The sequence below is a fragment of the Girardinichthys multiradiatus genome, chromosome 5, assembly GCF_021462225.1.
Source record: "Girardinichthys multiradiatus isolate DD_20200921_A chromosome 5, DD_fGirMul_XY1, whole genome shotgun sequence".
NCBI lineage: Eukaryota > Metazoa > Chordata > Actinopteri > Cyprinodontiformes > Goodeidae > Girardinichthys > Girardinichthys multiradiatus.
The window spans coordinates 30,951,395-30,966,259 of NC_061798.1; the positions used below are offsets into that span (position 1 = coordinate 30,951,395).

General features: G+C 45.1%; 1 protein-coding gene across 4 annotated transcripts in view; it reads right to left on the reverse strand.

The window, feature by feature from the left end:
- Window positions 1-14,800, reverse strand: part of epn3b (epsin 3b) — a 31,073-nt gene extending 16,273 nt beyond the window's left edge. For 3 of the 4 annotated variants that reach the window (XM_047365549.1, XM_047365546.1, XM_047365548.1), the window contains exons 1-2: window positions 14,438-14,800; window positions 371-596 (exon numbers count right to left, since the gene is read on the reverse strand). In XM_047365549.1, coding sequence (XP_047221505.1) covers window positions 371-439 — 69 coding nt within the window. In that variant the 5' untranslated portion in view covers window positions 440-596; window positions 14,438-14,800. Of the gene's footprint in view, window positions 1-370; window positions 597-3,446; window positions 4,443-14,437 lie in introns of those variants that run through there. The other variant, XM_047365547.1, reaches the window with a different exon arrangement.
- Window positions 14,801-14,865: the final 65 nt, after the last annotated feature.

Genomic DNA, 14,865 nt, shown 5'->3' on the forward strand with positions numbered 1-14,865 from the left:
ACCCAAACCAATTGCAATAATTGATGGAGTTACTTTCCCTAGATAGAAATCCTTTTTGAAAATGTCCGACCATCAGTTCATGACCTGAAGCTTAAGAGCACTTAGATTAAGCAGGAGAAAAATGATCAGAAGCACACCTGCAAGTCCATCCCTGAATGGCTCAAAAACAAGATGATAGTTTTAGAATGGCCTAGTCAAAGTCTGGATTTGAACCTGATTTAGATGAAGTGGTGTGACCTTAACCAGGTTGTTCATACTTGAAAACCCTTCAATGTGGATGAATTTAAAAAAATGTGTAAGTGGATAGATACTTTTTCACAGCACTGTAGGAGTTAGTATAGGAGCTTGAAGACGTTTTATTTATAAATACCTTGATCTCTGCTTCTGAATAGTTGTGCACAATATTTTTCACCTGTCTTCGCAGGGCAGAGGTTGTCATGGTGAAACGTGGCGTACGATGTGTTGGGAGAGAAAGTGAAAACAAACACTTGACAGGTTAAAAAAGGAAGTAAGGGGATCAGTGAACTGAGGGAGGGGAGAAGAGGTGACTATTCCAGGGAGGGCTCCTCTTCTCTGTCAGGAGTCTCAGTACCTCTCTGTAAGAAAAAGACAAACATGATAAATACACATACAGCATATCAGTATGAAATGACTGTATAAGTAACTTTTAACATAGCTTTTCCTGCAAATTAGCAACTAAGTCTAGTTGCTATTTTGGCCATCAAATCCCGAGGATCACCACGAATATCAGGATTCTTCCTCTACTCTGCAGAAATATTTTTGCTTTTGCAGAAATACTTGAAGAATTTACAGCTGACAAACTTAAAATTATAGCCTGCAGTATTAATACATCATAGAGATGATAGAGTGGCGATAAAGTTACAACTGGTGCCCGGTCACACATAAGTAGGCTCCACAGTTTTTGGCTCTCAGGTGTCCGATGAAGCTTTTTGAATTCAAAATAGTTTTATTTTGGCCACAATCTGTAGACACACACCCACCCACCCACATACAGGTCCTTCTCAAAATATTAGCATATTGTGATAAAGTTCATTATTTTCCATAATGTCATGATGAAAATTTAACATTCATATATTTTAGATTCATTGCACACTAACTGAAATATTTCAGATCTTTTATTGTCTTAATACGGATGATTTTGGCATACAGCTCATGAAAACCCAAAATTCCTATCTCACAAAATTAGCATATTTCATCCGACCAATAAAAGAAAAGTGTTTTTAATACAAAAAACGTCAACCTTCAAATAATCATGTACAGTTATGCACTCAATACTTGGTCGGGAATCCTTTGGCAGAAATGACTGCTTCAATGCGGCGTGACATGGAGGCAATCAGCCTGTGGCACTGCTGAGGTCTTATGGAGGCCCAGGATGCTTCGATAGCGGCCTTTAGCTCATCCAGAGTGTTGGGTCTTGAGTCTCTCAACGTTCTCTTCACAATATCCCACAGATTCTCTATGGGGTTCAGGTCAGGAGAGTTGGCAGGCCAATTGAGCACAGTGATACCATGGTCAGTAAACCATTTACCAGTGGTTTTGGCACTGTGAGCAGGTGCCAGGTCGTGCTGAAAAATGAAATCTTCATCTCCATAAAGCTTTTCAGCAGATGGAAGCATGAAGTGCTCCAAAATCTCCTGATAGCTAGCTGCATTGACCCTGCCCTTGATAAAACACAGTGGACCAACACCAGCAGCTGACACCGCACCCCAGGACCATCACTGACTGTGGGTACTTGACACTGGACTTCTGGCATTTTGGCATTTCCTTCTCCCCAGTCTTCCTCCAGACTCTGGCACCTTGATTTCTGAATGACATGCAGAATTTGCTTTCATCTGAAAAAAGTACTTTGGACCACTGAGCAACAGTCCAGTGCTGCTTCTCTGTAGCCCAGGTCTGGGGAATGCGGCATCTGTAGCCCATTTCCTGCACACGCCTGTGCACGGTGGCTCTGGATGTTTCTACTCCAGACTCAGTCCACTGCTTCCGCAGGTCCCCCAAGGTCTGGAATCGGCCCTTCTCCACAATCTTCCTCAGGGTCCGGTCACCTCTTCTCGTTGTGCAGCGTTTTCTGCCACACTTTTTCCTTCCCACAGACTTCCCACTGAGGTGCCTTGATACAGCACTCTGGGAACAGCCTATTCGTTACAGAAATGTCTTTCTGTGTCTTACCCTCTTGCTTGAGGGTGTCAATAGTGGCCTTCTGGACAGCAGTCAGGTCGGCAGTCTTACCCATGATTGGGGTTTTGAGTGATGAACCAGGCTGGGAGTTTTAAAGGCCTCAGGAATCTTTTGCAGGTGTTTAGAGTTAACTCGTTGATTCAGATGATTAGGTTCATAGCTCGTTTAGAGACCCTTTTAATGATATGCTAATTTTGTGAGATAGGAATTTTGGGTTTTCATGAGCTGTATGCCAAAATCATCCGTATTAAGACAATAAAAGACCTGAAATATTTCAGTTAGTGTGCAATGAATCTAAAATATATGAATGTTAAATTTTCATCATGACATTATGGAAAATAATGAACTTTATCACAATATGCTAATATTTTGAGAAGGACCAGTAGTGTCTGTCAGGGATCGATCCACACAAACAGACATGCATGCACACACACAAAATAATATACACACAAACACACACCCACTCTCCCAACCCACTTTTCTTTTCTATATTTCTATGTGAGCAAAAACACAGGGGAACTGATGATTCTGGGCTCCTGGTACTGTTGCTCTCCTGCTGATTACAGCGAGCATCATTAACCCAGTAAACTCAGGCTTATTTAACTTGACCTCAATAATTTAAATCTAATCTGACTTCAAGGCAACCAGACTTTTTTTATTATGTCTTCTTTTGTAAGAACACCTTTGATCCAAGTCTTTGAAAAAGCTTGGAAGGGTAATAATCTAAGTTCACTTCTTGTCTTTAATGTTTTTTTTTAATCTTATTTAACATTGATAGCATCTTTCATCCCTTTGTCAAACTGGATGTTTTCTTCATTGTGAAGTGCACTGCCTAATTTTGTTTAAATGTTTTCCTAAGTCTTAAAGCTAAACCTCTTGCAGTATGTAATCTGTTAACCAATGAAGTATGAGCTGGATCATAAACAGCTGCATCCCTTTAATTATGTCATTTCTCCAAACACAAGAAGGTAAAGTTTGTTTTCTGTTAGTTTTAACCTCCCTTTGTCTGAAATAAGCAACTTGTTAATAAGATAAATCAGTAAGTAGAACTCAATTGTATTAAGACCAGGACTGAAGACCCAAAATTTCAGCCAGAGACAAAGCACAAAGTTAAAAGATTTATTATGGTCTTGGAAACAGGAACACTGGCAACCACCAATCAGAACCAAGGAACCACTGGAGGCAGAGAAACAAGTTAGTAGCTTGATAAGCTTCTGATAAAGTTACAGGTCCAAACAATCACTAACCTTCTCGGGGTCCATGTGAGACAGCGAACCGGAAATGGCTCCTCAGCTGGGAGGTGGTCAATCAGAAGCCAGCCCAGAACGTCCGTACGGAAGTGTCCCACTGACCGGTGTCAGATTGCCGACAGACCCAAACTCACTGACCAGTGAGTTGATGCGGGGCGAGAACCAGAAAATCCAGGACAGGCCACTTGACAGGGGACTGGGCGAGGACAGGGAGTCCGGGCAGGAAGGAAAGGCAGGTAGCCTCAGGCAGATAAAACCAGAGGCTGGGCACAGACAAAAATCCAGGGCCAGAAACAGGGTCGAGATCCAGAGCTAGAGAAATCCAACAAGGGTGGATGTCTCTGGGCAAGAGGGGGAAATCCAAGAGACAAAAACTGATAGAAAACATGATCAGGCAGGAAGAAACGCTGGATATCTGCACAGTCATTTGGCTTTCAAAAAATCTGGCACCGTCTGCCTGCCAGAGGGTGAATATAACTGCTGGTGCACAGGTGAGTGGCATGACAATGATTGCGCTGCAGCGCAGCGGCAAAGAGATGGAGCTGATTGCTGACAGGAGGGCGGAGGAGGAAGCAGGCAGACGGGCCAGAATCATAGCTTCAAGGTCCGGCTCCCGACGGATCCCCAAGGCTGCTCGGGATGGAAATCCCGGATGAGGGACTTGTCCAGGATGAATCGTCCAGGAATCCAGGACCGCTCCTTGGGACCGTATCCCTCCCAGTCCACCAGATATTGGAGTCCACATCCCCGCCGCCTGGACCGGAGAATGCAGCGGAGAGTGTAGACAGGATACCCAGCCAGAAACCGGGTGGGAGGAGGGGGTCTGGAGGTGGACCCGAGATGGGTCACAATGTCGGCTATGACGGCTCGGTTATGGTTGAGGTGCAAACACACCCTCCATTTCTGCTACCTGTATGACCCCCTCTCTTTTCCAATGGTTGTGGTCAATCTGACAGAGAGAGGTATCCCAATCGTTGTTGTTTTCAGTGTAACAATGACCATCAGTGGGCTCTAGATGGGCAAACTGTCTACTTTTAAGGCTAGGCTTAAAACTTTCCTTTTTAATAAAGCTTATAGTTAGAGTGCCTTAGGTTATCCTGAGCTATCTCTTTAGTTATGCTGCTATAGGCTTAGGCTGCTGGAGGACATAATGACCACTTTCACCCTCTTCGCTACATTCTCACACTACTCTTTTGCATTATTTGCTGTAATTTCAGCTTTTAACTTTGTTCTCTCTCTTTTCTCTTCCTAGAAAATACACCTGGGCTGACCCTGTGTCTACCTGTGACACCTTTATGGAGAGGGGCATCGTCCAAGCTTCTGCAGGCAACTACTTAATGCTCACCCTCTACCGATGATACACTTGGCCCTGTCTTTTAGTGTTTAACCCTTTCTCTCTCCTAAACATGGCAATTGATTGAGCTTTTACTGTGACTAACTCTATGTGCTCTCTTTCAGACTCTAACCTTGAAAACTGGCTCAGAGTTTATCTGTTCTTTCTTTCTAGGTGAAAGGACTAAAGGAGCTACATCCATTGTCATTTACTTTTCCTTCCCATAGAAAGGACTCCTGGATCACTGCTTCGTTCTTTTTGTGTCTCTGCTCTGTTCTCTCAAACCCCCAGTCGGTCGTGGCAGATGGCCGCTCACACTGAGCCTGGTTCTGCTGGAAGTTTCTTCCTGTTAAAAGGGAGTTTTTCCTCTCCACTGTTGCTACATGCATGCTAACTATGAGGGATTGCTGCAAAGTCAACGCCAGTGACTGTCCACTGTCGCTACATGTTCAATCCGGGTAGTAAACAGAATGCTGCAAGTCACTGACTCGATGCAATCTGCTGGGTTTCCTTAGACAGAAAACCTTATTATCCTATTTGAATAAATAACTGAATCTGACTGCACTGTTCAATGATTAGGATTAATTTGAATGTATGTACCTGACTTTTGTGAAGTGCCTTGAGACGACATGTGTTGTGAATTGGCGCTATATAAATAAAATGAATTGAAATGTAGGGCTCGACCCGGGATACATTAAATGTAGGGTGGACCCTCGTAGATCAGGGTAGTTGGAGACGAACTGCCACTGGGTTCACAACTTTGGAGATGGGGAAAGGGCCAATAAAACGAGGTGCCAACTTACAGGACTCCACCCGTAGGTGAAGATCCTTAGAGGACAGCCAGACCTTTTGGCCCACTTGGTACTTGGTAGACCGGTGCGGGGGTTCGACGGCAGTTGGCCGTCCTGGACTGTACCTCCGACATCCTGACCATGGATCTCCTAGCTTTCTTCCAGATCCGCTGGCACCTCAAGGCAGAGGCGTCGGCCGAGGAAATCTCAGCCTCCCTCTCCTGGACAGTGAACACTGGTGGCTGAAAACCAAACACAACATGGGAGGGGGAAAAACCAGTGGTACTAGACACTAGATGGGAGGGTATTGATGGCATGTTCCAGCCGAGGTACTTTGTGTTTCATTTAGTAGGGTCTGACTGACAGAGGGCGTGAAGCTTGGTCTCTACTTATTGATTGGCCTTTTCGGTCTGTCCATCGGACTGCGGATGAAATCTGGAGGATAAGCTAATGGATACTCCCAGCATGGAGCAAAACTCTTTCCAGAACCGGGAAACAAACTGTGGTCCTCTGTCAGAAACTATGTCTGTAGGCAGCCCGTGGAGGCGGAAGACCTCCCGTGCCATGACCTCCTCCATCTCCTTAGCAGAAGGTAACTTCTTGAGGGGAACCAGATGGACCATCTGGGAAAATCTGTCAATAACAGTTAGCATGACCGTGAAACCATTAGAAGAGGGCAAACCTGTTACGAAGCAACAATCCGGCAGGTAGGCGGCGTGAAGACTTGGCCTGGCAGCATTGCGGACAGGCGACAACGTAATCCGTGATGTCAGGGAAGACCACCAGAACTGGGACTGGACCACTTGAAGCGTCCTGCTGATTCCAGGGTGACAAACAAGACGAGATTTATGGCAGAAATCTAGTACCTTGGGTACGAGGCGCTCCGGGACAAAACATCAATCTGGGGGGCATGAGGCCGGAGCAGGAAGGTCCCTGGTGGCGTCCCTGGCCTCACCTTCCAACTCCAACATTTTCACAGATAACCTGACAGCCTCCAGGAGAATAAACTCATCAGTATCACTGGTCAGCGACTCAGAGGGCTCCTGCATTCTGGATAATGCTTCTGGTTTCCCGTTCTTGGGCCTGAAAGAGAGTGTGAAGTTAAATCGCCCGAAAAACAGAGCCCACCTGGCTTGCCTGGAATTAAGGCGCTTGGCAGACTTCAGGTACTCCAGATTCTTATGGTCCGTCCAGACGAGAAAAGCATCCTTGGACCCCTCCAGCCAATGCCTCCACTCCTCAAGGGCCATCTTGAAAGCTAAGAGTTCTCGGTCCCCCACATCATAGTTGCACTCCACCTGAGATAACGTCCTGGAAAAAAAAGGCACAAGGATGAACCTGACCTTCAGAGCCTCTCTGGCTTAGAACAGCGTTGAGCCCCGTGCTAGAGGCGTCAACCTCTACAATAAATTGTCTCCCGGGGTCAGGGGATCGTAGAACTGGACCAGTAGTAAACAGAATCTTGAGCTTGGTGAAGGCCCTCTCGGCCAAATCATTCCAGACAAATCTTACTTTAGAAGATGTGAGGCCATGGAGAGGGGCTGCAACCTGGCTATAGTTCCGAATGAAGCGCCGGTAGAAGTTTGCACACCCCAGAAATCTCTGCAATTGCTTGCGGTCTGCAGGAGTGGGCCACTCCAAGACCGCCTTAACCTTGGAGGGGACAACGGTTACCTTGTTGGGGGAGATGATGAACCGGAGGAACAAAGTGGTGGTGGTGTGAAATTCACACCTCTCGCCATTGACAAAAAGATGGTTCTGAATGAGGCGGACAGATCGAACATGGCTTCTATGGGTTTCTAGATCCTGGGAATAAATCAAGATGTCGTCGAGGTATACAAAAATGAACTGTCCCACCATGTCCCTCAGTACATCATTGACCAAAGACTAAAATACAGCAGGGGCATTGGTCAAACCAAAAGGCATGACCCAATACTCATAATGACCAGTGGGGGTGTTAAAGGCGGTTTTCCAATCATCACCCTCCCTGATGCGGACTAAATGGTAAGCATTTCTTAAATGCAGCTTGGTGAATACTTGGGCTCCTTGTATGTGGTCAAAGGCTGAGTTCATAAGGGGGAGAGGGTAACGATTCTTGACAGTGATGTCATTTAAATCCCTGTAGTCTATACAGGGTCTTAGGGAGCCGTCCTTCTTTCCCACAAAGAAGAACCCAGCTCCAGCTGGTGAAGAGGAGGGTCGAATAATCCCAGCTTTAACGGAGTCCTCTACATATTTCTTCATGGCCTGTAACTCAGGTCCAGACAAAGAATAAAGGCGCCCCCGAGCGGGAGACATGCCAGGTAGGAGCTCGATAGCTAATTCATAGGGCCTGTGAGGAGGTAGTGCATTGGCCGGAGACTTGTTAAAGACCTCCATAAGAGCATGATATTCAGAGTCTCCTCTATGGCGTTATCAGGAACAAAACAGGTACTGGCTGAGGATAGACAGGTGGTGGAACAAGCCATGAAGCTCCCAAAACAATGGGTAGCTGAGGGGAGTTAATGACAATGAATGAAACCTCCTCTTGATCATTACCACCCAGAGTCAGGTTAACCTTCATCGTCAGATGGAAACTGTTGATATTGTGACCATCCAGAGCCAAGACATTATGGGTGTCGGGCGTAAGAAGTCTGATGCCATGGCTCCTGGCAAAAGATTAATCTATGAACTCTGTGTCGCCCCAGAATCGATGAAAACGTTGACAGAGGAAACCACAATTTTAGAAGGGAAGGAAAATGAGGAGATAGACTTCGAACTATGGCTCAGTAGAGTTCTCCTCACCTCTACTGAGCCTGGGCTTTTAACGGGAACTTGGCGGTTTGGTGGCCCTGGCACCCACAATAAAAGCACAGATTGAATTGCCTGCGGCGAAAGCACTGCTCCTGAGAAATCCTTGTCCTCCCCAGTTGCATGGGTTCGAGGTGAGACGTCTGTACAATGGGAGGGGGAAGACTCGTTGGTTTGAGAAGGGGAGTTGAACAGCGGGCTGAGTCAGGCCGAACCTCCCATTGTTGCCTCTCCCTTCTTCTCTCACTGAGATGGAGGTCAACACGGGTTGCCAGGTCTTCAAGTTCAGGGAGGGAGACGGGGTAATCTCGGGTGGCCAGGTCATCCTTAATACTCTCATTTAACCCCTGCATGAAAGCGTCCATCTGTGCCTGCTCATTCCAGCAGCTGTCAGCAGCCAACAGATGAAAATCAATAATGTAAGATGTCACACTTCTGTCTCCCTGCTTAAGGGATAGCAAACCCCTGGCGGCCTCATGGCTGGGGAGAACAGGGTCAAAAACTCTGATGTGTTCCTTGGAGAATGCAGCGGAGGATGACCAGGAGACAGAGCCATTCTGCCATTCAGCTGTGCCCCAGCTGTGTTTAGCCTTGCCGGCCAGCAGAGAAATGACAAAGGCCACCCTGGAACGCTCAGTAGGAAAGGAGGATGGCTGCATTTCGAAATGGATCTCACACTGCATTAGGAAGGCTTGACACTGGTCAGGGTCCCCTTTAAATAGTTCAGGAGGAGTCAGCATGGGTTCTTTAACCATGACAGGCACGGCAGGCATACTAGCGGGGACTGGCACTGAGGGCATTTGAGCAGAAGCCATGGTGCGCAACATAGAAATTATCTCACTCGTGCCGGAATCCAGACGGGCAATAGAGTGGTCCACACTGGCGCGCCACTGCTGTGCTGGCGATGGGTCCATTTTTGGCCAGATTTTTCTATTAAGACCAGGACTGAAGACCCAAAATTTCAGCCAGAGACAAAGCACAAGGTTAAAAGATTTATTATGGTTTTGGAAAAAGGAACACTGGCAAACACCAATCACAACCAAGGAACCACTGGAGGCAGAGAAACAAGTTAGTGGCTTGATAAGCTTCTGATAAAGTTGCGAGTCCAAACAGCCACTAACCTTCTTGGGGTCTGTGTGAGACAGCGAACCAGGAAACGGCTCCTCAGCTGGGAGGTGGTCAATCAGAAGCCGGCCCAGAATGTCCATACGGGAGTGTCCCACTGACCGGTGTCGGATTGCCGACAGACCCAAACCCACCGACCAGTGAGTTGATGCGGGGGCGAGAACCAGAAAAGCTGGGACAGGCCACTTGACAGGGAACTGGGCGAGGACAGGGAGTCCGGGCAGGAAGGAAAGGCAGGTAGCCTCAGGCAGATAAAACCAGGGGCTGGGCAAAGACAAAAATCCAGGGACAGAAACAGGGTCGAGATCCAGAGCTAGAGACATCCAACAAGGGCCAGGCAAGAGGGGGAAATCCAAGAGGCAAAAACTGATCAGAAAACATGATCAGGCAGGAAGAAACCATGGATATCTACTCACTCAAATGGCTTTCAGAAATCTGGCACCATCTGCCCGCCAGAGGGTGAATATGACTGCTGGTGCACAGATGAGTGGCATGACAATGATTGCGCTGCAGCGCAGCGGCAAACAGATGGAGCTGATTGCTGACAGCAGGGCAGAGGAGGAAGCAGGCAGACGGGCCAGAATCATAACAAATTGAGCCAATAATTAAAAGTGAATTAAAATTCATCCAGTAAAAATTTTAAAATAACTGTAGAAAACAGATTTTAACATTCTAATGTTATTTATGTTTTAGGATTTAAACACTAGGTGCCTATAAAACCCTAAAAACTCCTAAATTTCCCATTAGATTATGGTCTATATTAGATTATCACATCATACTTAAGCATACATTTTTGTATGTTAGTCACTGAACAAAAATGTTGAATTCACAAGCAACAATTCACCTAAGTGACACCCATCCATCCATCCATCCATCCATCCATCCATCAATCCATCCATTTTCTATGCCCGCTTCTTCTGTACAGGGTCAAAGGGTCCAGCTGTCTATGGGCGAGAGGCAATTGAGAGAGACCAATTAATCTTGCTGCAAGGCAACAGTGCTAAATATGCTCACAATCTGAGAGATTTGGAGAACTTTCACATGGCAAAGTGGGCAGACATTACTAAGCCAAGATGTGGGTTGATGATAAAGTCCAACCAAACGAGACTGAATGCTAAAATTTAATCAAATATTGTTTTCAGTATTAAAGGGTGTGCAAGTTATTTCAATGATTTTGTTTCAGATTAGTTTTTCAGTTAAATTGCACATGTTAATGCCACACTATTTATGGAAAACGTTTTCAAATCATTTTTCAGGCCCTCTTTTTTGTACACAGCACAAAAATCTGGAATCTTGATTTGCATCATGTTTAAAGACCAATTTTTTCAAAAAACACTCGCCTTTATCTAGCTGTTATTCAGTGAGTAATTACCCGGGAGTCCAATAATTAGCAGGGCTCACCGTCATGTTTTAATTCTTTTTAAATAGTGAAAAATTGCTTTACATCTAAACACCCTGCTGTCAACAGTGTTTATTTATTAACATGTCCCTCAGAACATAAGCAGTTTGGTTTGTGTTTTTTTTTTAGTGTCTCACACCTGCCTACAAACGTGACCTAATCTGTGATCAACATTCATAACCATGCATGTGTGTCTTAGTAATAAACCAGGGAGGTTTTTGGGGCTTCATGTTGTCGTTCTTAACGTGCTATGCAAAATAGAGAAAAAATAAAACAAGTTAAGGTTGTACCTCTGATGTCTCAGCTTTTAATTTGCCTAAATTTACTCATTTAAATGTTTGTTTCTTTGATTATGTCTAATACTTTTATGGATTTATGTGATGCTCTGTTTGTCTTTTTTGAAGTAGATGATGTTTTATTTTTATCTCAGTTCTTTTGTTCTTCCTGTAAAGCACTTTGAAATATGTATGAATAGTGCTATACGAATAAACTTGGCCTGGCCTGCATTCTCAAAGAACTGTACAGTAATAGAAATAACTGCCAAACAGTGAGTTCGTCGGAATTTACTGAAACAAAGCAAACACGGAAAACCCCAGAGGAGGTTTTTCGTTTGACCCTTTAACTAAATAAAGAGGCTGACAATGTTTTTAAAATAAGAAAATGGAATTAAGGGGGGGGGGGGGCGCACGGTGGCACAGTTGGTAGTACTCTTGCCTCGCAGCAAGAAGGTCCCGGCCTGGCGTCTTTCAGCATGGAGTTTGCATGTTCTCCCCATGCAGGCGTAGGTTCTCTCCAGGTACTCTGGCATCCTCTCACAGTCCAAAAACATAACTGTTAGGTTTATTGGTCTCTCTCAATTGCCCTTAGGTATAAATGGATGTGTGCATGGTTATTTGTCCTGTGTGTCTCTGTGCTGCCCGTCACTGTGTTGCCTATTACCAACCACATAATCTAATCTTTCTATAACCGTTCACTGCTGTTCTACAACAGTTCACACTAGAAGGATGCAAAGGATGCGTTGTTTGGCTGAAAAGCCAACATCAGCACCCAGGGCCTGAGATGCAGATGCCTCTGTTACAAAACACTGAGGGGACGAACATGAGGGGGACTGTAGGTGCAGGAGGGATGGAGAGAGAAGGAAGGGCATTAGGAAGAAACTAATGCTCAGCAGCTGCAATCAGTATCAGCTTTCTGCGCAATCATCTTCGACCGGCTCTCACACACATGCACATACTCACTCACTGATGCTAACAAATTGTGGCGTGTATAAAAATATTGTGATTTGAATCTCTATAACTGAGCTTCACATCAAAACAAACATATCATGTTAAAAGAATAATATGATATAGTCTAAAACAGGTCTCAGAGCTCAAATGAGCAATGTAACATTGTCATATAATAATATTTGAGAAATTCATGCGATGTTTAAACCCTTATAATGAGCAAAACAATCCAAATCTCAAAACAGATAAAATTACATATTCCCTCTGCTCCCATTATCAATGTGGTGGTTGATTACTTCCCATACAAACTCATGGTGTAATGTGGATTTGTCTCCTAAAATAACCAGATGTTTACTGTAACAGATTTATTTTTAAGATATGCATCTGATCAAATCTTTCACCACCACAGGGACAAACTGTAGAGAAACTCTGGGAGTTAACACACTAAATCATGGAGCCTGGTAGGTTTACTGGGATGAAGCAAACATGTTCTGAGTCATACACATCTATCATTAGTGTGCAGAAAAACCACATGAAGTTGTTCCAAAATATCAATGACTGCTCCCAAGAGCAAGATCCATTTCTGGTAGAATCATTGTGCATAACATTATGACCACCTGCATACTAGTGTGTTGTGGTAACTGACACCAAGATGTTAGCAGCAGATCTTTTAAGTCCTGTAAACTGTGAGGTGATGCCTCCTTGGATCAGACTTGTGCAGCACATCCAATAGATGCTTGATTGGACTGAGATCTTAATAAACTGAAGGCAAAGTCAACCCCTCTAACTCATGGTTGTGCTCCTTAAACCATTTCTGAATCATTGTTGCTTTGAGGGGACTGCGTGGTGTTGCAGTCTGTAGCACTACTGCCTTGCAGCGGGAAGGTCCTGAGTTCGACTTGCTGCCTGGGGTCTTTCTGCGTGGAGTTTGCATGTTCTCCCGCGCATGTGTGGGTTTTCTCCAGGTACTCTGGCTTCCTCCCACAGTCCAAAAACAAAAAAACATTTATTGGTCTCTCTAAAATGCCCCTAGGTGTTAATGGGTGTGTGCATGGTTGTTTGTCCTGTGTGTTGCCCTGCGATGGACTAGCGACCTGTGCAAGGTGTACCCCGTCTCTCACCCGTAGACCGCTGATAGTCACCAGCTCTCCCTCAACCCAGTAAGAACCCAGCATAGAAAGTGTATGGATGGATGTTGCTTTGAGGCCAGGTGTGTTATTCTGCTAAGAGACCCAAACCCATCATGAAATAAGTTTAAATTAAATGATCAGAAACCATGTTTGGTAAGGTGGTTTATCACATGGTGGATCTTCATGCCATATGTTCCATTGGTAAGCTATGCACAAGAAATTAGTATCCACATGATTTAAAACAAAATGTTATTCATCAGTCAAGGCCACCTAGTTCTATTGCTCCTTGATCTAGTTCCATTGCTTCTGAAACAAAATATTTACCGTACTTACTGCCAACTAACATGCTCCATGATAAAAGCGATAATCAGTGTTATCCACGTCACTTGATGGTGGTCACAATATTATCCCTGATCTGTTCAAATTGATGTTAAAAGTGTTTTAGTTTTAGGACAAAACAGAATAAAGAGTAATGTCTTTTTTCAGTATTTCCCTAGGTATGACAAATAGTACAAGGAAATCCCACACTTTTCCAGACTTTTAGGAAACCCTGGAAAATCAATATTATAGAGGAATCAGGGGATACATCTGGTTGATTATTCCAATGAATCAAGACAGCAAAGAAGTGTGAATAATTCTTAATTAACTCGGAGTTAATGTTGTAATAAAAAGACAAAGTGGCTCTGTGATACATTTATCAGCACAAGAAAAAAAGGTTCAAGTTTTAGTCCTGTGCGTCATTTTCTCAGAATTAACGTCACCCCGTTGTCCAAAATTGCGCATGCGTGCTGAGGTAGCAGGTGCACGCTGTATTATTTGCCATAGTAGCCTGCCCACATGAAAAATAACAATATAGAGGTACAGCCTAGTATGCTATAATGAAACTATGGTTATAGGTACAAGACTAAGCGATAAGTTGCGGATTTATCAGGTGGTAATACGGGGGGCTAAGGGGGGAGAGATGAGGGAGGGAGGGAGCGGGGCCACCAGAGGTCTGCATAAACTCCCCTTTTTACCCCAACGCATCTTAACACACGCCCCCTCATGCGGTGGATTCCTTGTGGAGATTTGCCATGTGAGGTTCTAATTACCTCCTTGCATTAGGCACGCATGATGAAGGTAAAGCGATAGTAGGTCCAGGCAAAACAATGAACTAACACGCTAATGAAAGGCCAGGAGTGTTTATCTGCTGCTCACCATGACCGCTGCTCATCTCTAGCCCTGTCCGCCGAGCCTTTCTGCTGCTGCTGCTTTCCTCTCCAGCTCCTGCCGCAGATACAGATGGGTCTCCTCTCTGCTGGGACCAGCTTAGCGGCGCAGGGACAAGTATCTTCCCCGCATCTTGATCCTGTTTTAGTTAGGCATCCAGATCACTGTGGATACCATGTATTCATTTAGTCAGTCAGAAATCCATACAGCAGGGGCTGTCAGCGCCGATCCCGGCCTATCCTGGAGGATACGAGCCTTTTCAAGCAGGGAGTCGGTGTCTGTGAAATCCGCATAGGATAAACTACAATACACTCACTCACTCACTCAGTCACTCACCCTCCCTCTCTCTCAGGTTAGCCCAGGCAGGCCAGCCACGCTGAGCTGAGCCCGCTGCACACGCAGAAGGATGGAGAGGA